The 25,646-nt window shown below is 51.3% G+C and overlaps 1 protein-coding gene across 1 annotated transcript in view; it reads left to right on the top strand.

The window, feature by feature from the left end:
* ADPRHL1 (ADP-ribosylhydrolase like 1) overlaps positions 1-18,980 on the top strand; it is a 49,730-nt gene extending 30,750 nt beyond the window's left edge. The window contains exon 8 of the mRNA XM_045821525.1: positions 10,290-18,980. Within this exon, the coding sequence (XP_045677481.1) occupies positions 10,290-15,177 (4,888 nt within the window). The 3' untranslated portion in view covers positions 15,178-18,980. The remainder of the gene's footprint in view (positions 1-10,289) is intronic.
* Positions 18,981-25,646: the final 6,666 nt, after the last annotated feature.

The following is a 25,646-nucleotide window of genomic DNA, read 5'->3' as shown; positions in this document are numbered from 1 at the left end:
GGTGTCCACACAGAGATACGCACACACATAGGTATACACACACAAAGAGAAGTGTCCACACACAGATACACAGAGTCTGCACCTACACACAGACACACACACACACAGAGGTACACACAGTGACACCCCCCCCCACACACACAGCAGTAGTTAAAATTAGGTGTGAGAGGAGTGTCTCAAGAATGCTCTGCTTACGTATTAACTCTCAGGGCCTAGAACAGTCTTCACCACTCAGGGGACCTCAGTTCACCTGGGTTGGACAGACGCCCCTTTATCCACCATAGCCAGGGCCATGCCCAGGAGCTTCAGGTGCATGAACACGGGGTACCCCAGACCAGACGGCCACCCACCATTTTTTAACCAGCATTATTTCCAGGAAAATCTAGAGGTTCAGGTTCTCTGATTGATTCATTGGCGCAGTTTAAACTATTAGCTATTTAGTCACCAGCAAAAATATGGAATAGTCGACAAACACTTGTTATTGTGCTTTACTAGAAAAATAGTTACTGTTAAAACGATGCTTTCAAACTATGATTTATAGTCAACACTAGAAGTGGCCTTATGATCTCACTGCTGTAATAGCCGCATGGGCTGGCTCAGAGCCGCCCGCCCCAGGCTGCTGTCTGGTCCCCGCTGAGTGACGTGGGTGCCCCAGAAATGGACCACAGAGCCTGTGGGAGAATTCACCTCCTCACACACACATGCTCTGACTCAGTGACTTTGGGGGTGCAGAGATCCACACCGTTACCCCCCGGGAGGATACTGAGAGGCCTCCCTGGGACCGGTGGGGAGGGGCTGGCACAGCTGGGCCACTGGAAAGGCTCCACTAAACAGGGTGTCTGAACTAGGATGTGAAGGGTGAACGCCAGCTCATCGGGGGTACAGCTACTCCAGGCCAGAGGGCTCAGTGTGGGCAAAGCATGGAACTGGGAAAGAGCGCACATGGCCACAAAATAGAAGTTCAGGAGGACAGAGCCCCAGGGAAATGGAGTAAGGCAGGGGTGAGAGCCTGGAAGAAAGTCCGGGGCAAGCAGCCCCTGCGTGCAGCAGGGAGCGGCGCTGCCCGGAGCTTGCGGCACACAGACCCGAGTCCCTCAGCCCTGGCTGTGACCTGTAGGGTGAACCAAGACCTCAAACAAGGTCCTTCCACGGGTGTTTGCTGAGTGCCTGCTCTGGCCAGACCTTACTGACAGCCCTGGGGGAGAGTGGAAATTAAAATGAGCTTTATGTCACATGGAGCCTACATTCTAGTGGGGGAGCCAGACGAAAACACATATGGTGTGTTTGGAGCTGCACGTGAATCTCAGAGAGCTATACATGCTCCAGTGAGAGTTACCCCAGGTGATGTGCTGAGAGCGCCGTGGGTTGAGTGCTCAGGGGGCAGCCTCAGGAGGTGATGTGGGAAGCCCTGAGGGCGGACTGCACTGCGCAGAAGGAATAGTTCGAGCAAAGGCCCTGGGGTAGGAATGAGCTATGAACATTCAATGGCCAGGGCAGCTGGAGCATAGTACAAGCTGGGGTCAGAGGGCCAGACAGGCTGAGCTTGTCAGCCTGAAGAGCAGGGGAGGGTGTCTCTACAGAGAGAGCAGACGCCCAGCTCAGTAGCAACCATGGACGTGGTTCAGAATGTTACTGTGACTTGGACATTGTGAAGATACACTGCTCAACTGTCCTGCAGGCAATTCAGCATCTAACCTGGGGTGGGGTGGCCCAAGGAGATCACCCGGAGAGCTGGAGCAGTCACAGGTGCAGAGCAGGCTGACTTCGCGGAGGAGCGCTCAGTGCACGATGGTCATCAAACACAAACGACTTATTGAAAGAGGTCCTGCCATGTCCCTTCTCTTATCACAGTCCCGGGACATCATCCTGCATCCCATCCACTTCAAACGGCCACCAGCTCGTGGGCAAGGCCACCTTGGCAAGGCAGGTCTCACCTGCGAAAGAACTCTATGGCCCTGGTTAATCTCCTATTCCTCAGCCTACAAATCTCAGAAAAGCATCCCGACCTTCTCTGAGAGTGCAGACCTCTCTTAGGTGATTATGAAAGCATTTTGGAATGTTTTGAAACTCTACCCATGGGGTGGTAGGTAAAAGCCAGCTGTAATATACACCTGGGGCTCTCCTAGGCAGCTTGGGGCATCTCTGTGACATTGAGTGTTTGGTGGCTGTTTGCTTAGTGGGATGCTAAACAATGTTTTGATGATCAATCAACTTCACGACTGGCTCACAAACTTGCAGGTGGCATGGAAGCACTGGTCTGGCTGGAACAGCTAGACTGGTGTCGGATAAGTCTTGTCCCTGATAATGTTCCATAAGAACGACACATGGCAAGTCCAATCAAGCCCGTGGCCCCTTTTGCGTCACTGTCATCATGAAGGTGCACCACTGCGCTTCCCAGGACAGATGTTCAACATCACAGTCACGGCTTGGAGCACGTGGAAAGTGGCATCTGGTTACCAAGATGTACCGCAGACGGATCACAGAGTGATGGACACAATCAACACCGAACTTCATATGCTTTCTCCAGCTTTTCCAAATTCACCTCCTCTCAAGACAGGAGGCTTACAGGAATTTGATGTCAGCTCCATCTCCGCCTTTCTATTTAGGCTGTGGAACTCAGAAGCCTGCTGGCAAAGTGCATGAAGTGGCGGATGAGCTCATAGATGGCTGATCCTTGTGGCCTTTTTTCAGACATCTGAATGTCCCCAAAGCACATTGTCAGTGTAACTATTTCAGACATCTGAATGACTCAACCTGCGAAGTCATAAAGATGATTGAAATGGCCAAGTGAGCAAATGACTCTAAGCTGGGTATTGGTCCAGCAACGAGACTAGGCAAGTCTGGAAGCTTTTTCCTGACTGGGACTGGGAGATGCTGCGTCCAGGCCACTCTTGGAAACTGAGGTCCTAGACCCCAAAGGCTCCCAGGTCACATGAAGACAGCAGGCTCTACTCTGCTGCTGAATTCACCATCTTTGCTGCTGTTGCCCTTCCCCACTTAGCTGAGCCCTCCACACGTAACAGTCATATGAGAGCTCATTGATAAAAGTACATGATGATGTAGGAGGCCCTGAGCACACTGCTTAGTCACAGGTGTGTTATTCAGTCTACAAATGCTTACTGGGACGCGTTGTGTGCCAGGCTCTGAGCTATGTGTTCTGATCCTGTGTGAAGAGGCTCACACAATACAGTGGAGATAGATATTAAATAATTAGGTCAGGAATTCAGTACGGCTCTGATCAGTGCTGCAAAAGAAACGTCCTGAGTGCAGCATGGCCTAGTCCAGGGAGGGGCCAGGAAGATCCCCTTGAGCGGTAGCATTTATGCCAAGACCTAAACAAAAAAGATGAAGGAAAGTGAGGGTAGAGCCACTGACAGAAAAAAGAGCACTTGAAGGATAGGAAGAATTAACATCATTACAATGTGCATACTATGTGAAGCTATCTATAGATTTAATATTATTCTTATTGAGATACCAATGCTGTATTTCACAGAACTAGAACAAATACTTCAGAAATTTACATAGACCCACAGAAGGTCCTGAATGGCAACAGCGATCTTGATAACAAAAACTAAGAAGAACAAAGTTGGAGAAATAACATTACCTAATATCAAACTATAATATAAGATCATAGTAATCAAAACAGCATGGTACTGGCATAAAAACACACACGTAGATCAATGGAACAGAATAGAGGGCCCAAAAATAAACCCATACCTTTATAGTCAATGAATATTTGACAGAGGAAACAAGCCCATATACTATGGGCTAAAGATAGTTTACTAAATAAATGGTATTGGGAAAAGTGAATAGGCATGTGCAGAAAAGTGAAACTAGACCACCTGGCTCTGGTCAAGATGGAGGCTTAGGTAGAAATGCTTTGCAAACCAAAAGAAGTGTAACAATCAATTTAGAAACAATAAACAACCAGAACTGCCAGAAAATCAAACTGCATGAAACTCTGACAACCAAGGAGTTAAAGAAACATTCATCCAGACCAGTAGGAGGGGCGGAGATGGGCAGCTGGGTGGAGAGGATCTGCAGCAAAGCTGCGGACAGGCAGGGCTGGCTACCAGGAAACTAAAGACTCTGTGACCTCTGGGGGGTGCGAAGGTGAGAGAAACTCCCAGTTTCACAGGAAAGTTCATTGGAAAGTGGGGCTAGAGTGGAGCAAGCAAGTGGCATTGTCCCTTCTCTGACTCCTCCCCCTCAGACAGAGCCTCAACACAGTGATGTGACTTCTCCCACCCTGGCAAATACCTAAGGCTCCATACCCTTACAACATATCAGGTGTGCTGATACAAAGAAATATGGCCCAAATGAAAAACCACATCAAAACTCCAGAAAAAGAGCTAAATGACGAGGAGATAGACAACCTATCTGATGCAGAGTTCAAAACACTGGCAATCAGGATGCTCACAGAATTGATTGAGGTTGGTCACAAAATGAAGAAAGAAATGAAGGTCATACAAAGTGAAATAAAGGAAAATAACAGGGAACCAACAGTGAAGGGAAGGAAACCAGGACTCAAATCAACAATTTGGAACAAAAGGAAGAAATAAACATTCAACCAGAATGGAATGAAGTAACAAGAATTCAAAAAAGTGAGGAGAGGCTTAGAAACCTCTAGGACAACTTTAAGTGCTCCAACAGCTGAATCACAGGGGTGCCAGAAGAAGAAAAGCAAGAGCAAGACATTGAAAACTTATATGAACAAATAATGAAGGAAAACTTCCCCAACCTGGTGAAGGAAATAGACTTCCAGGAAGTTCAGGAAGCCCAGAGAGTCCCAAAGAAGTTGGACCCAACGAGGAACACACTAACGCACATCATCATTAAGTTACCCAAGATTAAAGATGAGAAAATCCTAAAAGCAGCAAGAGAGAAGGAGAGTTACCTACAAAGGAGTTCCCATAAGGCTATCAGCTGATTTCTCAAAAGAAGCCTTAAAGGCAAGAAGGGGCTGGAAAGAAGTATTTGGAGTCATGAAAGGCAAGGACCTACATCCAAGATTACTCTATCCAGCAAAGCTATCATTTAGAATGGAAGGGCAGATAAAGTGCTTCCCAAATAAGGTCAAGTTAAAGGACTTCATCATCATCAAGCCCTTATTATATGAAATGTTAAAAGGATTTATCTAAAAAATAGAAAGAGATAAAAAACTATGAACAGTAAAATGACAACAAACTCACAGCTATGTACAACTGATCCTAAAAAAAAACAAAAAACAAAAAACAAAAACTAAGCAAACAACTAGAACAGGAACAGAATCACAGAAATGGAGATCACCTGGAGGGTTATCATTGGGCAGGGGGAGAACGGGGAAAATGTTCAGGGAATAAGAAGCGTAATTGGTAGGTACAAAACAGATGGGGGCGGGGGGAGTTAAGAATAGTAAAGAAAATACAGAAGCCAAAAAACTTACATGTACAACCCATAGAAATGAACAAAGTGGTGGGAAGAGTGCTGGAGGGTAGGGGGATGTGGGGCAGAGGGTGGGATAAAGGGAAGAAAAAAACTGGGACAACTGAAATAACATAATCAATAAAATATACTTAAAACAAGAAACTAGCCCTGGCTGGTGTGGCTCAGTGGATTTAGCGTGGGCCACAAACCAGAGGGTCACCGGTTTGATTCCCAGTCAGGGCACGTGCCTGGGTTGCAGGCCAGGTCCCTAGTGGGGACCATGTGAGAGGCAACCACAATGATGTTTCTCTTCCTCTCTTTCTTCTTCCCTTCCCCTCTCTCTAAAAATAAATTTTAAAAATAATTTAAAAAAAGAAACTAGACCACCTTCTTACGTCACATTCAAGAATAAATTCAAAATGGATTGTAGAGTTAAATGTTAGACACAAAACCATTAAAATCCTAAAAGAAAATATAGGCAGTAAAATCTCAGACTTTGCTCATAGCAATGTTTTATCTGATATATCTCCCCAGGCAAAAGAAATAAAAAGAAAAATAAACAAATGGGACTACATCAAACTAAAAAGTTTTTGTACAACAAAAGAAACCATCAACAAAATAAAAAGACAACACACAGAATAGGAGAATATATTTGCCAATACATCTGATAAGGGGTTAATATCCAAAATTTATAAAGAACTCAATGCCAAAATAAACAAATAATCCAATTAAAAACAGGCAAAGGACCTGAATAGACACTTCTCCAAAGAGGACATACAAATGGCCAAGAGATATATGAAAAGATGCTCAATGTCACCAATCATCAGAGGAATGGAAATTAAAACCACAGTGAGACATCAACTCACACCTGTCAGAATGGCTATCATCAATAATTGAACAAGCAAGTGCAGGCAAGGATGTGGAGAAAAGGGAACCCTTTTGCACTGTTGGTGGGAATGCAGACTGATGCAGCCACTGTGGAAAGCAGTATGGAGATACCTCAAAAAATTATAAAAGGAACTGCTTTATGACCTAGCCATTCCACTTCTGTGAATTTACCTGAAGAAACTCCAAAACACTAATTCAGAAAAACACGAGCATCCCTATGTCCATTGCAGTGTTATTTACAATCACCAAGATCTGGAAGCAGCCCAAGTGTCCATCAGTAGATGAGTGAATGAAACAACTATGGAACATTTACAAAATCGACTACTACTCAACTGTAAAAAAGAAGGAAATTTTACCCTTTGTGTCAACACAGATGGACCTGGAGGGCATTATGCTAAGTGAAATAAGCCAGTAAGAGAAAGGCAGATACCAAATGATTTCACTCATACGTGGAATCTAATGGACAAACTGAACTAACAAACCAAATAGAGATGGACTCAGAGAGAGATCAAACTGACAGCTGGGGGGCGGGGTTCGGGGGTGGGGGTATCAAGAAAAAAGGACATGGACAACAGTGTGGTGATTTCAGGGCGGGGAGGGGGATAAGGGAAATAAATGGTGATAAAAAAATGTGACAAAAAGGAAAAAAGAAAAAAAAGAAGAGCACTTGGGAGAGAGCAGAATGGGGCGGCTCAGCGCAGTAAACGAGTCGGCACAAAGGGAGGCTTGGGTCCTGCAGGGCTCGCTGGCAGAAGTTCTTACTCAATTCTGAGAACAGTGGAGGCTGCTGTGTGGAAGCGACCTTCACTGGTGTGATGCAGAGAAAGTAGCGGCCAAGAGCAGAGTGGGAGCAAGTGGAAGAGGTTTTTGTGTCCTTGGTGAGGGTGGCAGAAACAGGTACCTCCCACCCTCAGGCCATAGGATTGCAGGTGCCAATTGCCAAGGCACAGAAAATAGGAGGAGAGATTTGGGGAGCCAGAGGTGAGTTCAGTCACATGTGATGTGCCTGTGAGACCCCAGGTGTCCAGTCAGTCACTGAGCTCTGGGCAGTCCACAGGGGCGACCCCCACAATGTTCCATGAAGCTGGACACTGACCACATCCCAGTTCTGTGCTTAGTCAGCCTCGTGATCTCCAACAAGTCACCGAATATCTCCACAGTTAGATTTCTCCGACGTGGAAGGGGTAACAACCATGCCTAAGAGATAACAAGACACAACGAGATAAGCCAGGGAGAAGAGCAGGAGAGCTCACCATCAGGCACTGGACAAGTGCCCAGAGAAGTTAACAATGGGGCATCACGATGAATTCTATTGAGGCCACCCAGAGATACGCCTCTCGGAAATAAAAAATGCCACCAGCCAGCCAAGCTACCCGCGAGGCCAAGAGGCCACCGATCACAACTGTCAGGCTGGAGCACCTGCGTTGAGCAGCACTTTCTCCCAACACCCCCAGCGCTCACCACAGGGACCAGCCCCCACCTCCTCACCATCCCTGTGGGGTCCGGGCCAAGTCTCCTTCACGCTGCCTTTGAACATTTGGGAGAGACATTTTGAGGGCTCTGGAGGAAGCCCCATGAGAGACTGTGGCCCGGATTACTGAATCCCTGGTGTTGGCTGCGGACAACCTGCCTTCTCTGGAGATAGGAGGTCTCTGGTAATCTGATGCAGCTTTGGTGAGGGACCTAATCCTAAGGGAGAGAGGCTGTCCCTGTAGGCTGCTGGAGGTTCAGGGAAAGTGGGCATTTCAGCGATGATGCAGGTACCACAGATGGGTGAGGTGTGACGCCAACCTTCTCAAATAGAGCACAGGGCACCAGAGGCTGGTACGACAACATGGAAATTGGCCTGCTCAGCTGTCTCCCCTAATCCCTGATGCTGGCCCAGAACCTGTGTATGTCCTGGGTGGGCTTGCCGGTTTCCAGGACACAGGCTGGCATCTTCCCAGGGGGGCTTGCTCCTCCTGCCAGTTCTCAGTGAACAGCAAGCCACTCAGCGTTGGTGGTGCTGGAGGGCACCCGTGCCCCTGGGATTTCTTTGCAGTTGCCATTTCCCGGCCGTGCTGGCTTGCACCACATCATGGCTTAAGAGTGGATTCAGATACTGGTTCTGGGTTAGGAGCCTAACCCATGCCTTCGGTTCCCAAAGTCCACAGCGGCCCGAGGTTGAGCAGTGGCATTGGCCAATCAGGGAACTTGTTTGAAATGCAAACAAAAGACAGACTGAGTCAGAAACTGTAGACCAGCGCCCTGGGTTTCAATGAGTCCCCTCTGTGTTCTGATGTCCTCTGGTGTCTGAGAATAATAACTAAAGCAGCCCCTTTCTGTGTGATTCACTGCGTGGAGGTGCATTTGAAGTTCTCAGGGAGCCAAGGAAGGCAGGACTCCAAGGTTACTTTTGCAGTTCTCTTGAAATTCTCTGTATTGAAATCCATTCCCAGGCATCGGGTGATGGTGTGGGCTCACCCAGTGGGCGGGGCCAGACTGCCACGGGATGAATGACCTGTGTCCTGTGGGGGGCACCATTGAGGGGAGGGCTGCTGGTGCTCCCCCATCACACAGGCGCACAGTGATCAGAACGGCTTTTTGCAAGGATATTTGTATGTGGCTTTTAAAAACAGAACTCTCTTTTTCGGAAAAATCCATAGAAGTTCAACAAAAATATGTTTGTATATTTCCTTCCAGTCTGTTTTTAGTCTGTGTGAGTCTGCCTGAGCAATTTCTTAAGAACATAGTTGGGCCGAAGTCTGCATTCAGCTTTGCCGCTTCCTGCACTTCTAACGTTACGTCAGGGTCACTGTCCTGTACCAGGCTATTTTCCCACAAATACAGATGTGCTGTTATTTGAGCAGGCTTGGGACATTTAGGACAGTTCCAAAGTTTTAATACTATAATAGTGTTGTGAAGACTTTCCTTCCCTCCATCCCAACCCTCTCCTTGGAAAGAACAACTAGAATGTGCGATAGCAAGGCCATAAATTGGGTGCAACTTGACAAAGCTACCACCTGGGGAGGCTGGAGGTGGTTCTGACCCACCAGGAAGAACACTCTGGCTTAGACAATGTGGTTGACAGACTCAGCGCCAGGCGGCTCAGCGGAGAGCTTCTTAGGCTGGGTGCTGAGTTGAGAATCCCCTTGATATATCAGGGACCCCACCCACCCCCAGGAGTGCAGCGAGGTCCTGGCCTGTCAGTAGCTGGCCTAGGGTGAAAAAATCTTGGTTGCCTTACTGTTAGGGTCTCACCAAGATAGAGCAGTTTGAGCTGATGGCTCAGGCCTTCCTCAGCCTCAGGGTGTTTCTGGGAGAGTTTCCAAAGGGGGTTGGGAAGGCAGGTCCCAGTGGTGGCGCAGCTCTCTTCCCATGCACTCTGCAGAAAGCCCACTCCTTCCTGCCCCGGGGTCCACCACACACTCCCTGCCCCAGCGGTGTTCTACCCCAGCGACTCCCACCCCAAAGCTCAGTGCCCTCGTACTGACCCAAGGCCGGCGGTCTGACTGATCACTCACAGGCTCTGCCTGGGACTGAGTCAGGATACAACTGCGACGTTAATGTCACTTCTGTACTTACACTTAGAGGCATGCACAGACCCACAGAGAGAATATGAATTCTTTATGCTCGCTTCCCCCCATGTATACAAGTATAATATTGTCCGTTATAGAAACATTAAATGCCGTTCACATGCAGAGTGGTTTTCCAAGCCGCTTTCAGAAAACTGTATAATGTCAACCATCCAAAGCCGTCAGGAGGATATTAAGTCAGAAACGATTGCTATTTAACAGAAAAAGGAACAGTGACCAGAGAGGCACAGGGAGCCCCGGCATCTCTGAGTTATCGGTGGACATGCACTAGAACGCAAGCTTTTTGGCGCCCCCTCTTCTGTTCTTCCTCCTGGACTTCTTGGGTGTTGAAAATAAGATTGTTTTGTAAGAACTGTTCTATGGAGTGACCATGGGAAAAACGATAGCAATATCTCTGACAATTGTTTCTTTTTCCCACAGCCCCAAGAGGGCCAGGGTTTGCAACGATAAGCCACCCGTTGATGCCCAAGCTCTGAAAAAGAAGGTCAGCAAGGTGACCTGCAACCCAGCGGTCCGAGCCATCCTCAGCAGCCTGCTGCTCTACATCACCAACCATACAGACGGGCCCCAGGGACTGCCGCCCACTAACAGGGCAGAGGGTAGGGACAGCCCGGTGAGCCGAAAGCCTGAGCCCCAAGATGCCAACCGGAGGCCCACACGTTTCCAGCTCCTGCAGGCCAAGTTCATGGGCACCGGCCGGGAGCCCTGCCTCAAGAAGACCCGGGAGGTGGGAAGGCTGATCTTCAAGGACAAACAAGGCCCAGGCAAGAGCTTGGTAACTGCCACCATCAACAAGCTCATGGAGAAGACCAGGGAAGGGGCCAGCGGCCCGGCACGGGGCCAGGAGCCCCCCTGTGGTGACAAACCCCGGTGGGGCCTGCCCACCGGAAAAAACACTGTGAAGAATATTCTGAAGAAGTTCTTGGCCGCCGAGGAGAAGGAGGCTGAGGAGAAGAGGCTTCGTGAGAAGCCTCCTGCCGAGCGACCCAAAACTGCCAGGGGCCTTCTGCCAAAGATCGTGGGCAAGAAGAGCTCGGTCCTATCCAAACTGCGGGAGAAGTTTGAACAGAGCGGCTGTCTTTGCTCCGAGGCCAGCGTGCTCCTGGTCCACACAGAAGAGCGGAAGAAGAAGAACCTGCAGAGGAAGAAGATGCACCGGTCTGAGGCCCGACTGCTCTGCACGGCCACCCTGGCCAGCACCTGCATCAGGATGCCCCCGGCCCACTTTCTGGCCTGCTCGGCGGAGCCCATGCTGCCCTTCAGCATCGCCACCATCGTCTGCGGCCCCAGGAGCTGGCTGTCCCACTGCGCCAAGATCAGACACTCGGACCTGAGGCGCATGCCCCCGAAAGAAACAGGCAGGCCCCCCAATGCGGGGGAGATGGTGCCTGGTGGGAACAAAACACCAGGAAAGGAACTGCTTCAGGGGGGGCCTGCGCAGCCCCTGATACTGCAGGCTGTGCCTCCCAGCCTGAAAACAGTGTCCCCCCATGCGGGGCCTGAGTACATCCCGGAGCCAGCCATCTTGCCTGCCTCCCAAAGGGGTGACACCCTTCCTGGCCTGGAACCCAAGTTATCCTCACTCGGCCCAGCCAACCCAGGGCACCCTGCAGTGTCAGGAGGTGACAGGGTGGGGGACTCCCCGGCAGGGAGCACCACAGGTGATCCCCAGGGGGCAAAGGAGGCAAGAGCAGGGCCCCATCCTGCACCCACAGGTGAGGGAGCAGAGAAGGCCCCTCAAGTAGACCTGATGGTTTGCAGTTCAGAGGACGAAATGGAAAGAGTGATTTCAGACTCAGAGCAAGACCCTCTCTTTGCTGTCCAGGAGAATTTCCCAGAACAGAAAGTTCCAGAACACATCCCACCGCTCAGCATGCCCGTAGCCCAGGCTGCCCGGCGCACACAGTTGGCCTTCGAGCCTCCGCAGGTAACCGTCAAACTCCCAGCTGTCCACCAAATGCCACTCCTTCCTGTCACGCCACAAAAAGCATCAGATCGTGAAGGCCCACGATCTCGCGTGCTAGGAGGAGAAAGTGTGTTTGAAAGCGCAGAAGTGCTCTTTCCCACTACGACAGAGACTAAAAACACCAACACGCCCATGACAGGAGTCAGCACGTCTGCAGGGGTGCGTGGGGGACTCAGCACCCCTTCTCAGCAGGACTCCCAGGCAGACCTAAGTCTCACACCTCCAGGGGGTGCTGCCAACGTTGGTCGTGACATCCCAGAGGCAGCCCCAATGCTGAGACTACAGGCCAGCCCCACTGGAGGAAAGAAAGACCGAGGCAGCTTTGGGAATTCAAACAAACTCAAGAATCACCAGAACATTTCGGGAGAGGATGTTCCTGAGCTCCGTTATGAGAAGCATCACCTGCCAGAAGCAGAGGAAATGCCCATCTGTGATGAGGGCACCCCATCCCTTCATCCCACGGTTTTAGAAAATCGCCTTAGAGGAAACAGCCGCTGTGCCCCTGGCACTCACCAAGGGCCACCTCCCAAAGAGGGAGACTCAGCAGACATCCCAGCACTGCTGGCGGCACCGACCAAGGACTGGACAAAGTCTGAGCATGTGACCGCAGCGGATAAGACCGTCCTGCATGAGCAAGAACAATGCGGGCGGCCACCGCTAACTGAGTCCACCCAGCCCCTACTGGTGGCTGATGGGAGCTCCAGCCATGATCTTCGGGAGAACAGACCGGCCTCCTTAAACGATGGCCCCAAGCCAAGAATCAAAGCCGCCGGGAGGGGGATGGCTACAGAGGTCACTAAGAGTCACACAGCACCAGCACCAGGTACTGCTGTGAACCCTGAAAACAGTGCCGCTGAAAAGTGGGGCACTTTGCACAAGGGAGAATTCAGCTCCTCACCAATAGGACACAGTCTTGTAGCAGAGGATCTTGGTCATGAACCCACCAGCTCCCTCTCCTTGTCACCAGATGGGATCCTGAAGCATCCCAGCAGCAGAGCCACCGAGGGCCACGTCTGCAAAGACTTAGGGCAGCACCTGCCTGTGACCTCAGAGTCAATGACCACTCTCCTACAGGAGGCCGCTGGCCCCCCACTCATACCTGATGAACCCGGTGTGGGGCTTTCGCATAAACTGGCAGCAAGCAAAGGGAACGCCACGGTAGGAGGCAGAAGTACTGCACCTGTGAAAGCAGGTCCTCAGGGGAATAGCACAAAGTCCCCAGTTCCAACCTCAAATCACCCCACGCCACAGGGAGGCGGTGTAGAGAGGGCTCCCTGCCACAATGAGGAGAAGCTGCCATCGTCTTCTGGGAAGCAACAGGCTAAGGATGAGAAGCAGATCATGTCTGAAAAGCTGCTTCCTGTCGGTGCTGGGGTTCCCCATCAGCATCCCTCTGTGCCATCAACAGTGGAGCAGCAGGTGATCGAGGCACCCCAAAGGTGTCCTGACTTGCTGCCTGCATCCCCCACACAGGCAGGTGTCCTGGAGGAAACAGAGGTCAGGGAGAGGCTGGGGCCACGGGCAGGTCTGGGGGGTGTAGAGGAGGGGGTCTCAGGCACTGTGGGGCCAAAGGGTCCTGGGCAGAAGGGAGTGACTACTTCAGACCCAGAGAAAATCAAGCTTGAGGAGAGGCCAGGGCCACGGGCAGGCCTGGGGGGTGCAGAGGAGGGGGTCTCAGGCACTGTGGGGCCGAAGGGTCCTGGGCAGAAGGAAGTGACTCCTTCAGACGCAGAGAAAATCAAGCTTGAGGAGAGGCCAGGGCCACAGGCAGGCATGGGGGGTAGAGAGGAGGGGGTCTCAGGCACTGTGGGGCCCAAGGGAGTGACTCCTTCAGACCCAGAGAAAATCAAGCTTGAGGAGAGGCCAGGGCCACGGGCAGGCCTGGGGAGTGCAGAGGAGGGGGTCTCAGGCACTGTGGGGCTGAAGGGTCCTGGGCAGAAGGGAGTGACTCCTTCAGACCCAGAGAAAACCAAGCTTGAGGAGAGGCCAGGGCCACGGGCAGGCCTGGGGGGTGCAGAGGAGGGGGTCTCAGGCACTGTGGGGCCAAAGGGTCCTGGGCAGAAGGAAGTGACTCCTTCAGACCCAGAGAAAATCAAGCTTGGGGAGAGGCCAGGGCCACAGGCGGGCCTGGGGGGTGCAGAGGAGGTGGTCTCAGGCACTGTGGGGCTGAAAGGTCCTGGGCAGAAGGAAGTGACTCCTTCAGACGCAGAGAAAATCAAGCTTGAGGAGAGGCCAGGGCCACAGGCAGGCATGGGGGGTGCAGAGGAGGGGGTCTCAGGCACTGTGGGGCCCAAGGGAGTGACTCCTTCAGACCCAGAGAAAATCAAGCTTGAGGAGAGGCCAGGGCCACGGGCAGGCCTGGGGGGTGCAGAGGAGGGGGTCTCAGGCACTGTGGGGACGAAGGGTCCTGGGCAGAAGGGAGTGACTCCTTCAGACCCAGAGAAAATCAAGCTTGGGGAGAGGCCAGGGCCACAGGCGGGCCTGGGGGGTGCAGAGGAGGGGGTCTCAGGCACTGTGGGGTGGAAGGGAGTGGCTCCTTCAGACCCAGAGAAAACCAAGCTTGAGGAGAGGCCAGGGCCACGGGCAGGCCTGAGGGGTGCAGAGGAGGGGGTCTCAGGCACTGTGGGGCTGAAGGGTCCTGGATGGAAGGAAGCACCCTCTTCAAGCCAGAAGACCTCACTGTGTGGCTCTGAGGGGGCTCAGACACAGCCCAGGGATGACATCATGGGGAGTACCACTGTGACCGTGACCACCGAAGTGGAAGCTCCCTGCCGACACACTGAGAAAGGTCCAGAACACCCCCCAGGGCAGCGGGTGTGGACTGCAGGGAAGCCCTCGGAGCAACACTGTGTCAGCCACGCTGAAGACAGCCAAGCACCTTCCCACCCAGAGAGGCTGGGGTGCCTGGCAGGAGCCCAGGCCAGAAGGACGGCACCCCACAGCTCAGTGAAGCCCACAGGCACCTCCCCAGCAGCGGCAAGTGGGCAGTCTCAGAGGCCAGCCCCCAGGGGTGTCCAGGGGACACCTGAAGTGCCACCGAAGGAGGGAGCACACCATCGTGAGGCAGCCCAGAGCCAGACACCCTCCTGCCCTGACCCAGGACAAGGTTCTGCAGCGCCCACACCTGAGCCTGGGTGCTGCCAGGCTCCCAGTGCCTCCGCCCAGACAGGGCCCGCAGACACCTCTGGGGCAGGAAGAGGCACACTGGGCCTCGAACATCAGAGAAAGTCAGCACACCTTGCAAAGTACAAAGCCCAAAGCTTCAAAGACCAGAAGTCCTTTGATTTGTCCTTTAGGACAAAAATTGTCAGGACAAACGACGCAGACAAGCTTCCAAAGTGAAGCCCCGCAGCTTCCGAACCACCGGCACGTCTGACCCCTCAGTCTCCGCTCAGGTTGTGGATGGGTTTCCCACCTCCCCAGGGGCACAGCTTCAACCGGGCCCCCTGTTTGGTGCCGTCCTTTCACTCCTGCAGTCACTGACCCCAGGAGGGTCGAAGTCCCGTACCTAAGGCCCCTCTGGCCCACGCATGTTGTGGAGCTCTGCACCATTTCCCTAGTGCAGGTGGGGCTTCTCCTCGGGAGCTCTGAACAGTGGGAACGAGGAGTGTGCCAGGCACACCCGGCCTTTGTCTCCTATGGATCCGTTCCTTATTTTATTTGAGGCATCAGTGCTTGGAGTTCCTTCGAGCACAGCTTCTACCTTTTCACAGAACAGCGTTGTCTTTAGCACTCAAAGGTTTGGTGCTGAACTCCGTGTGTGTCTATCCTGTCTCCTCCCAGAGGACTCCGCCAGCTTCTGTCTTTGCGGGCACCTCTCTCCTTGTGGGTCATCAGCAGGCCTGCCTGTGGCCGGCCTCGGCCTGCAGGCCCTGCCTCATGCAGACACAGCCAGCGCGGCCCCCTCCACGTGACTCAGGCAGGTGAGCTACCCACAGTGTGCCTGGAGTCAGGGCCCCTGACACAGATGCAGACACCCAACCCCAATCGTCCCGACACATTCTGGAGTGAGGGCTAAGTCTGCCGCATGGACTCCCAGGAGGGTGGCCTCGGTCCCTGATTTCTACTTGACCTTGATGATGGTTAGGAAGATGGAGTTAGGACTTTGGGACCCGGGCTCTGGCACGTCCTGTCCCTGCTTAGGAAGGCCTGTGTCCAGGGCCATCTGGGCTGGAGCAGAACAGACCACGGAAATGCCTGAGTCAATTACGGAAAAGGTGAGGAGAGATCAAAAGGTCTTTGAGCGCTGTGTTTCCAGGTGCGCAAGGCTGAGGAAGCTTTTGTTGAGAAACAGGTGTGGTGAGGAAAATAAAGTGTCGCGCAGTCTGTGTCTTTCACGGTCCTCACAGTAGCCTCCACGGGGTCTCGGAGTCCTGTTGAGACACCACAGGTCATGACTGAGACGCTTTCTTGTCCCGCTGCTACTCCCCTGAAGAGCACACAAGCGTTTTCTGCCACTGCCTGGGACGTTACATTATTCTAATGTACTTTTAGTCACTAAGATGACGCCTTTTTGATCTAGAATATTTGCATGTTCTATAACAGTATCAGGAAGGAAATAAAAATCACTGATAATCACATTACCTCAAGATAAGTTTTGTTACTACCTGGGACTGTTTTCTCTCCAAACACTCCCCTCAGCTATTGTTTCTACAGCACAGACACCCTTAGAGTCACATCTGGTGTACAGTTTTAAGATCTGTGTTACGGAGCATGCCCTCGCGGGGGCTGTGAAGTGGTCTTTGAAAACCTAAGGCGTGTGCGTCTCAGTTGCTCTGTGGCCATACTGGGGCTTCGGGTTTTTGGAAGAAGCTGATGTGACTCCCCACTGCCCAGCACACTCTGTTCTTGATGATATGCTCTTGCAGAAGACGGATTTCTGTTTTTTGAAGATTTCTTGATGTTGGCTACCTTTTCAGCTGAGAAAACCTCTATTCATCTGGGAATAGCTTCCTTGACGTGAGCTGTAATCGCCTTTATTTTCTGACTTGGACTCTCATTTAGAGGAGGGTTTGTCTTTTTGTTTTAAATTAAGCTTTGATTGGGTGCTTGGTAAGAGCTGCATTTGCCAGTTTTCGCCTACCCATGGGGAGGTCCAGGCCACCGCCGTGTCCTCTCAGGACAGGTCAGCGTGCGGCGGCCAAAGCAGCACTGAGCTTCAAGCTGGGAGGAACAGGCAGCACGAGGCCCATACACGCTGGCCATGCTGTGCCCAGGGGTGGGGCTCGTTACCTGACAACCTCTCTCCAATCAGGCAATTCATTTTAAATCTGACAGACTGGAAGCTTCTCAGCTACAGTGTCAGGTGAGCCTGAGTGCCCCACGGGAGCTCCCAGAATGGGCTGATCCTGGACTGAGGCGCTGGGTCTCCCTCAGTCACCCCTCAGAGGGCATCTTGGGGTGCTCCTGTGTGAGGTAGCGGCAGTTCTCCCGTGAGGCGTCTGCCTGGTTTGCTAGTTGTCAGCAGGGGTCGGTGTGAGGGACAGTTACCTGCATGGACCGCGCTGCCGCATGCCCAGTGTCTGGACTCCTGGATGAGGACCCTGGCTTCCGGGTGGGGAAGCATGGGGGAGGTGCCTCCCTCGCCGCCTTTTGTATCTTACTTGGCGTTGAGGGCTGGCAAAGGACAGGCCCAAGGCCACTGGCTCTAGTGTCATTCCACCTCCCCTGGGAGTTGGGGTACCCATCCCCTCAGAGGCAGAGGCCTGGAGGGCCAAGGTGTCCCTATCCCCAGGGGAAGGCCACGTCTAGACTTGGGATTGGCTTCTCAGGGCTGCAAACCCCAGGAGGCTCATGAGACAAATACTCAGGGTCCCAGCAAAGGGCCACAGATGGCAGGGCCATTTTCGTTCCCACCGCCCACACCTGCTCACACCCAGGAGTGTCTTTGCAGGGGCTGGGAAGGTGAGTTCCTGTTACGGCACCTGGCAAGGCACCACCTTGTTTATTTATTTATTTATTTATTTATTTATTTTATACGCACTTGGTTTCACAAAGGATTTGAAGCAATGTTTGGCAAAGAACTTGATGGCCAACAGAAGGGATAAAAATATTATATTTACTGGGTGTTCCTTTTTTAAAATAAGAAGCAGTAGGTTTTCGTTGCTATTTTTAAATAGACCAGAAGGTCCACTGGAGAACTCACTGAGCGGTATTATTTTAAGTGGTGGAAAAAACGATCAGAATCTCCTCCAGACGGCAGCCTCAGAGAAGCCGCACACAGAGTGCCGGCCGACACCCGGCAGGGGCAGGGCTGGTGGGCCCCCCGGCCAGCAGGCCACCTGCTCCGCCCAGGGGCCTTGCTCCGGTTTCACTAACTATGGCTGCAGGTTACACTGCCCTCCGTGCCAACACCGAGCGACTCTGTAAAGGAGAACGGAGAGTGATTTTTCGTGAGAACAGTGGTCTGTGCATTCGAGATGCACTTGATACAGGAGTCTACACTGCAGACATAACAGCCATTTCTTTAAAAGAAAGACCCATGAGGCCTCCTGAGGTGAAATAATTATTACAGCAGGGTTACTTTATTTAAATAAAGCCCACAGTAACCATTTGTGAGCTTTTTAGTTGACATACTTGATTCTGCTTATCTGAGTAGCTTATCGACTTACATCTGACTTCAGAGTTTTACAGCTCCTTGCACTGTTTACAGACTCTATGTGAGCCAAGCCTTTGGTATGTGCCCTGCAGGGAAGGGGTGGCTCACAGATGAAACACCTATGATGAAGAATCAGCCGTGACTGGTGTGGCTCAGTTGGTTGGGCGTCACACTGCAAAGCGAAGGGTCACGGGTTTGATTCCCAGTCAGGGCACGAGCCTGGGTTGTGGATTTGGTCCCTGGGCAGGGCGTATACTCCGAAGTTTCTCTTTCTCTCTCCCTCCCCCTCCCTCTTGAAATAAATGAATAAAATCTTTACAAAAAAAAGAAAAAAAGAATAAGGGTGAGCACACTTGTATTTCAGATGCTCCATCAGGAACATCACTGTTTAGAATTTTACAAATTCAGCACCACATCCTTTTTTAACGAGGGCATCTTTGCTGTCTGAGTTATGATTTTTTAATAACTGAATTACATATTGACCTGAATTATATATTGCTCAATGTTCCTTGTTTTATAATCCTTTGTATACAAACTCTAAGGTGACTCACTAGAAGGAAAATCACTACTTTGTTGTATTTCTTTTGAATTTTTACTAACTTTATCCAGCTAGAAATAATTTCAATAAAAGAAAATAACATGTATTGCCCATTCAGAATCTCTTCCTTGCCTCTTTGAGGAGGGGCTGCGTGAAGGAGGTAGGAATTTCTTGCCAAAGGCCCTGGGCATGGGAGGAGAATCTCTCAGGGTATGCTTAAGGAAAACAAGCAGGACTTCCCAGGACACTCACTACCTAGGCCTGCTCCCCAGGCCATGCCAAGTGCAGGCAGAGTACCGGCCAGCGAAGGCACCCCTGGGAGATGCCCGGGACAGACTGCACAGAAGAGGAGCATGGGAGGCCAGGGGTCAGGGTACAGCACTTCGATGTCCACTTCCCTCCAGGACACTCAGAAAAGTTGCTGAGCCCTGAGGGAGGCCTGCAAGTCCTTAGCGCCATAGGAAAGCGAGAACTGCTTCGTCTGCAATAAAGAGCACAAACGTTGCTGAAGGGGGTGAGCCTGTGCCCCTGCCTCCCTGGGGCGGCCCCCAGGAAGAGGGGGTGCCCGTGCTGCTCCTGGGAGAGGGTTTGGTGAGGCCCAGGCAGGCTCCTCCTGAAACGTTACTGTGGGAGCTGCAGGAGATGAGTCCCCTTTCCTCCCACTTACGAGGCTTTCTGGTGTGGATCTGCATAACTATCCAAAAGCCCAGAGCTAACTCACTTTCCTGCTGACTAGGACCAGCTCAGCTGCCGCCCAGGGCCCAGAGCCCCAGGGCGGTGCTGCGGAACTCACTCCAGGGTTGGGGAGCTACTGGATGCTCAGTTTGTGAATCTACTCTAACCCCGTGCAAGTGTTGGGGGATTTTCCCTAAAAGAACAAAGGGGCCTAGAAGAAAACTGTTTGATATTCAAGATATTTCTGACACCAAATGTTTGTTTTTTTCACACCAGCCAATTCTGAGAGACGGGCTGGGTGTCCTACTATTCAATTCAGTTTGGACGCCATATACCTGGGGGCAGTGCCCACAGGTGAAGCACTCAGCCCCACAAGACTGCCCCACTTGAGCAGCCGACTGCAGTGATGGGTCCCCAGGCTTCCACACTTCTGTCCAACTTGGCTACAGATCAGGGGCTCCCATGAGGCCCTCCTCAGGTTTGGTAATTTGCTATAACAGCTCACAGAACTCAGAGAAACACTCCACTTACTATTCCCAGTTTATTACAAAGGATACAATAAAGTTACAAAACCACAGCGGGATGAAGAGGTCCACCCCGCCAGCTGGGGACGAGTCCTGAGCGCAGCAGCTTCTGTCTCTGTGGAGTTGGGGTGCATCAACCTCCACCTGTGAATGTGTTCACTCCAGAGGCTCTCCAGTCCTGTAGTTTAGGGTTTTTATGAAGGTCCCGTTACCTAGGCTTGATTGGTTAAATCAGTGGTCATTGGAAATGGCGCCCTGCCCCCCCCCCACCTTTGACCAGATCTGAGGTGGGGTTATAAATTCCAACCCTCTAATCACATGGTTGGTCTCCCAAGCAACCAGCCTTCCTCCCCCAGAAGAACCCGGTTATGGTAAACCCAGGGAAGGTAGAAAAGGCTTACTATGAATAATAAAAGATGCGCCCCCCCCACCCCATCACTCAAGAAATTCTCAAGGTTTTAGGAATTCTGTGTCTGGAACTGAGGACAAAGACCAGATGCACGTATCTCATTAATCTTATGGTGGAGGAAAGACTATCCTCTACCTTTCAAGGTTCCGCTGGCTGGACTAATAATCAAATTAACGTGAGCAGAACAACATGCAAACCTCCTGGACCCGTGGGAGAGGCCCCCGAAAACAACAACTCGCCAAAACTGGCATTAGCAATCACCTTAAATACCACCTTCAGCTGAAGACCAAAGATGTTGAAGGTGCAGAGTCAGTTACAGTAGGTGACCGGGAAAAGTGCGGTAAACAAGGTGAGGTCCTTATGCAGATTTAAGAGGCCAAGCCATCTCCTTTGATAGCGAAGCTCCGCCTAGCATGGGGAGGCAGTCGGCTCTACGGAGGGCGACTCCCATACAAATGTAAATGTCCTTTACTAAGGATACCTGCTCCTTGGTTTGCAAAGCTTCTCCCTTGTCTGCTCTTTCTTAAAATTGGCCAGCCTAAAATAATCAATATCGCAAAGAGGCGTATTTAGGGATGGCAGACTCTGCCGCCCTCAAAGACAATGTCACGGGGCCCCAGGCAGTGCTGTACTGGTGTGCAGGGGCAGAACGACCTTATTTTTTTACGTTTCCCAGTTCCCCACAGGCAAATCCTGGCTCCTTTGCACAGAAACCGAAACCCACAAACCCCACCCCCAACCCCGCTTCTGGTGGGTCACAGGCCTCCTTACATTCCCACCAACAGCCTGTGTGCTACTCGGCTCCGCTTGCTGCGCCCCTCCCCGCTGACCTTCGCTAGGGCGGACGCAGGCCCTACGGCCGAGACCCCGGCACGGCGCCACAGCGACACCCAACAGAACGCACGCGCACAGCGCCTGAAGCGGGCTAGGCGGATCTGGCGGAGCACGCCAGGATGTAACAGACACCGGGCTATCGAACTGGCGAACCTTCCCCTCCACCCCACCCCATTTTTTAGGGAAACATTAACCCTCATTACTTTGGAGAATGTGCTGAGCTGGGCATTTCTAATGGGCCCAAACTGGTGCCTCCCTTTATAAGAACAACACGGTCATTGAAAGGACCAAGCCGCGCCATTCGCTACCGAGGCACCGTTTGCTGAGCAGGCCTGTGACCTTGTTGAACATGGCTGCCGTCTTACTCTTCTGCGCTTACATCCCCTGGACAGGGAAACAGTGAAAGCAGGAACAGAATGTGACTAATCGCCCCCCACAGCCTCAGGCAAAAGATAACACTGGAGCCAACAGCAGCTGCTGCAAAACCACCCAAAAGCAACCTCCTGTGTTACAGCGCCCCCAACAGCCCAGGGGCCACACAACAGCACCCCTCCCCCTTTGCCCCTCTCCTCTCTCGGAGAGCGAATAAAAACCTGGCTCTCTGCACTTTCTTTATTCTCTTTGTGAATTGTTTCACAGCCCGTGTCTTCAACCACCCATCCAGTAATCAATATGAAGAACCTTTGAAAGTGTGGGTCCTTAGCCCAGCAATTTTACTTTTTAGGTGACCACATTAAGGACATACTCCTTTTTCTCATGAAAATGCAAAACAGCAATCTGTTCAGGGATATTGTGCAAGACGGACACATGTGACATAAAAGTCTGCCCCTCCCCAATAGAGGTCGATTAAATAAATTATTATGTGGAAGAAAAGGGCCACACAAAAAAAGAAATAAAAGAAGGGAAAGGGGGCCACATAGTAGCCTGACAAGCTCCAGGGAGGCCTGTGAGGCAGCCTTGCACACCCAGAGACCTACTGTCATCGCAGGGGGTGGTCTGAAATCCAAACTTACTAACCAAAAGCGGTTCACGGTGGATAGTCCTGCACAGGCATTTTCCTCTAAAAACAGTCAGCCTTTATCTTAACTGAACCTGTCTGCTGTCTTTCTGCATCTATGATAATGTGTCGTTGATTCCACGGGAATCAACGTGGAATCCAAGGGAATGTCAGCGTGACTTCCCCTTTTCCCAAACCCCTTGGGCACATACTGAGACCACACATCTCCTCATTGTTTTGTTACTGTTATGGAAAAAACTCCATCCTTCTTGCCTACAAAACTTGGTTCTTCTTGCCTATGCAGTACAGAATTACAGATCAGCAAGTCTATTAGCATGCAAGCAAAGTTTATTAATGATAGTTCTCCTGGAAGAGAACAGGCTTGCCGAGGTGGGGGAGAAAGGCATTGGTAAAGGCAAGGGCAGCAAAAAAAACATCAGGTCCTTTGTCTCGAGGACTTACAAAGTGGGCTGTATGGGGTGAGGGGGAGGGGGTTGCCGCTACATATTGATTGGTGGATACAGGTGGTGCCAGCTTCCCCTGGGGGGACGTGACTACCTAAGCACAGGTATGTGTGGAGGTCTGTTTCCGTGAATTCTCATCTGGCTCCAGACCACATTTGGTTATCTTGCTGTAAAACAGATACTGATGAGGGACTCAAGAGCTGGAAAATTTTAGTTTAGGTAATAGCTAATAAGCTTAGTAATCAATGCATATAAAAGCTATTGTTCCAGGAACTGAAGATACACCCACCCCGACTCCAGGAGACCTAGGCAGTCCCACCTTTGTGCCTCAGGAGGATGGCAAGCAATCAAGATGGTATCTGAGCCCTTGTCCTCCAGGTGAGACACCCTGCCAGCCGACACCGATGAAGGAATGCTGCGGTTTTTATCTGATTAACTTTCCCCTGGAATTCCAAACCCCTTACCTATACTTTTCTTCTCCTTGTAAAAAGGGTCAGTTTAAATGAAATTTTAGGTGGTCTGTTAGGATACATAACCCACCGGCTTCTCAGATCGCCGGCTGTCTGAGTAACGCGTGCATAAAGATTCCATCCCTGTCTCTGCTTGTTGGGTCTGGTAGGTGACAGGCAGCACAAATGCAGCTTTTCCGGTTTGAACATGAGACAGGAGGCAGTCAGTTAAAGTTGAGGCACTTACCCAGAGTTATTTATGGGCTCTTTCTGTAAGCACTAGTGACCCCCTTGTAAAACAGATAGTGACCAGAGTCAGGCAATTAACCAAAGCTGTTTTATGGGCTTTTCCTTTGGGCATTGTGAACCCCCTTTCTGTCCCCTTTCCAGACCTTGGGATGAGCACACAGTTTCAAAGGCTGTCTCCAGATAGTGGAAACAGTACACACAGAATTTCAAGGACTCCCCTCCCCTCCTTCTGTGCTAGCATGGTGTTTCCTGTGATGTTGGGACACCTGGCACTCTTATCGGACCAGGCTTAGGAATGCTGAGTCTGTGGGTGAGACATGCGTCCCTCCTGAAGGGACAGAGTAGCACCATTTGCTGAGCAGGCCTATGGCCTTGTTCAACATGACTGACATTTTACTTTTCTGCACTTACGTCCCCAGCACTGGAAAATGGTGAAAAGCAAGAACAGAGCATGACTAACTGCCCCCCATAGCCACAGGCAAAAGATAACCCTAGAGCCAACTAGCAGCTGCTGCAAAACCACCCAAAAGAAGCCTCCTGTGTTACAGCGCCCCCAACAGCCCAGGGGCCACACAACAGCACCCCTCCCCCTTTATAATCCAGTTATAATCCAGTAAAAACTCAGAGGCCCCACCCCTCAGGGCTGGTGCGTACCTTCGCACCTAGCCCTTTCCCTCTCTTGAGAAAGTAAAATAAAAACTTTTTTCTCTGTGCTTTCTTCTCTTAGTGAATTCTTTCACACCCTAACACCTCCTCCTCCCTGCCTTGGTTTGCTGTCCTCCTACCTAACATTACCATGTTAATTGTTGACTGTTGACCATCCCTTCCTACCTGTGTACAAGAGCTCTGTGTCTATCACTTTCCCTTTTCTCCAGCCCCAGCGGCTCCCCTGCTTTGCTTTCTCCCGCCTCCTCAGTCTATCACCAGTGTCTCTTGTGTAAGCCCCTTACTCTCCTCCTTAAGTCTTCGGCAAGTATAAAACGAGGTGCTGAGCTGCCCTCCGGAGCACCTCTCAGCCCCTTGAGAGAATTGCTTCTTGGTAATTGTCTTCATTTTGGCTCAAATAAACTCACCAAAAATTCGCTGGAGGTTAGAACGTTTCTTAATGTTGACAATTACATATCTAACACCATGCTTAATAATAATTTTGTGAAATGGAAAATAGTTTACCATTTAATGTTTAAAATCCAATACAAAAACAGTAGAGCTAAACATGTAAAATACATGTAAAGGGAAGAAAACACAAACATACCCAAAAAAGCAGGTGGTTTTCTGTGGGTGGTGAATCTACGGGTAATTTTCTTTTTCTTGTCTTTGTATTTGTCACTGTTTTCTAAGTTAACTTAAATGCATTAAGACATTTTATGACCAGAAATTAAGTACCTATGTTTTCATGTGTCACAGGACCCACCCAATGCCTCTGTTATAGCTGTGTGACTTTGCCCAAGTTAGCAAACTTCCAGATCTCAGCTACCTGTCTCTTAGTTTGGGACAGTAGTGGCCCTGTCTGTCAGGTTTCTGGTGGTCATGTGGTCACTCGGTCCAGGGCTTGTGGGGAAGGGTCTGTGATGGAGTCAGCTTGAGGTGACAGAGAACACTTTCCTGAAGGCACCGTAGACAGAGGGCAGGTCCAGTTCAATGTTCCAGCCCTATCCTGGCCCACGCTCCTGAGGAGGGGTGTCCTGTGCCCTCACCCACCCTCTGTGATCACTCTTCCAGGGGAGGCATGGGGCTGCTCAGAGACAGGACTCCTATAGATGTCATCGCCCCCAGGCCTCTCAGTCAGGGCCTCCTGGGAAATCTTGGTTCTGGAAGTGACAGAGCCACAATTGCCACCACACCACCAGAGGGCACTGTGGGCTTCAGGTGAGACCAGCCCTGAGATCTATGACCCACGGGGTTTTGCTAGACCCAGACAAGAAATGAGTGAGTTCATGGGCATCAGAGCACAGGAGAGGTGCACCACTTTGGTGGTCACTGCTTTCACCTGTGCACCACGGAGTGGGCCCTTTCGTGTGGCTCGGCCCTGGCACACAGGTCCCTCCAAGCCTTCCTGGAGCAGAGCATAAAGGTA

The sequence above is a fragment of the Phyllostomus hastatus genome, unplaced genomic scaffold, assembly GCF_019186645.2.
Source record: "Phyllostomus hastatus isolate PE091 unplaced genomic scaffold, TTU_PhHast_1.1 phas_scaffold_46, whole genome shotgun sequence".
NCBI lineage: Eukaryota > Metazoa > Chordata > Mammalia > Chiroptera > Phyllostomidae > Phyllostomus > Phyllostomus hastatus.
Note: the sequence above shows the minus strand (reverse complement) of the source record. Positions and strands in the feature narration are given on the sequence as shown.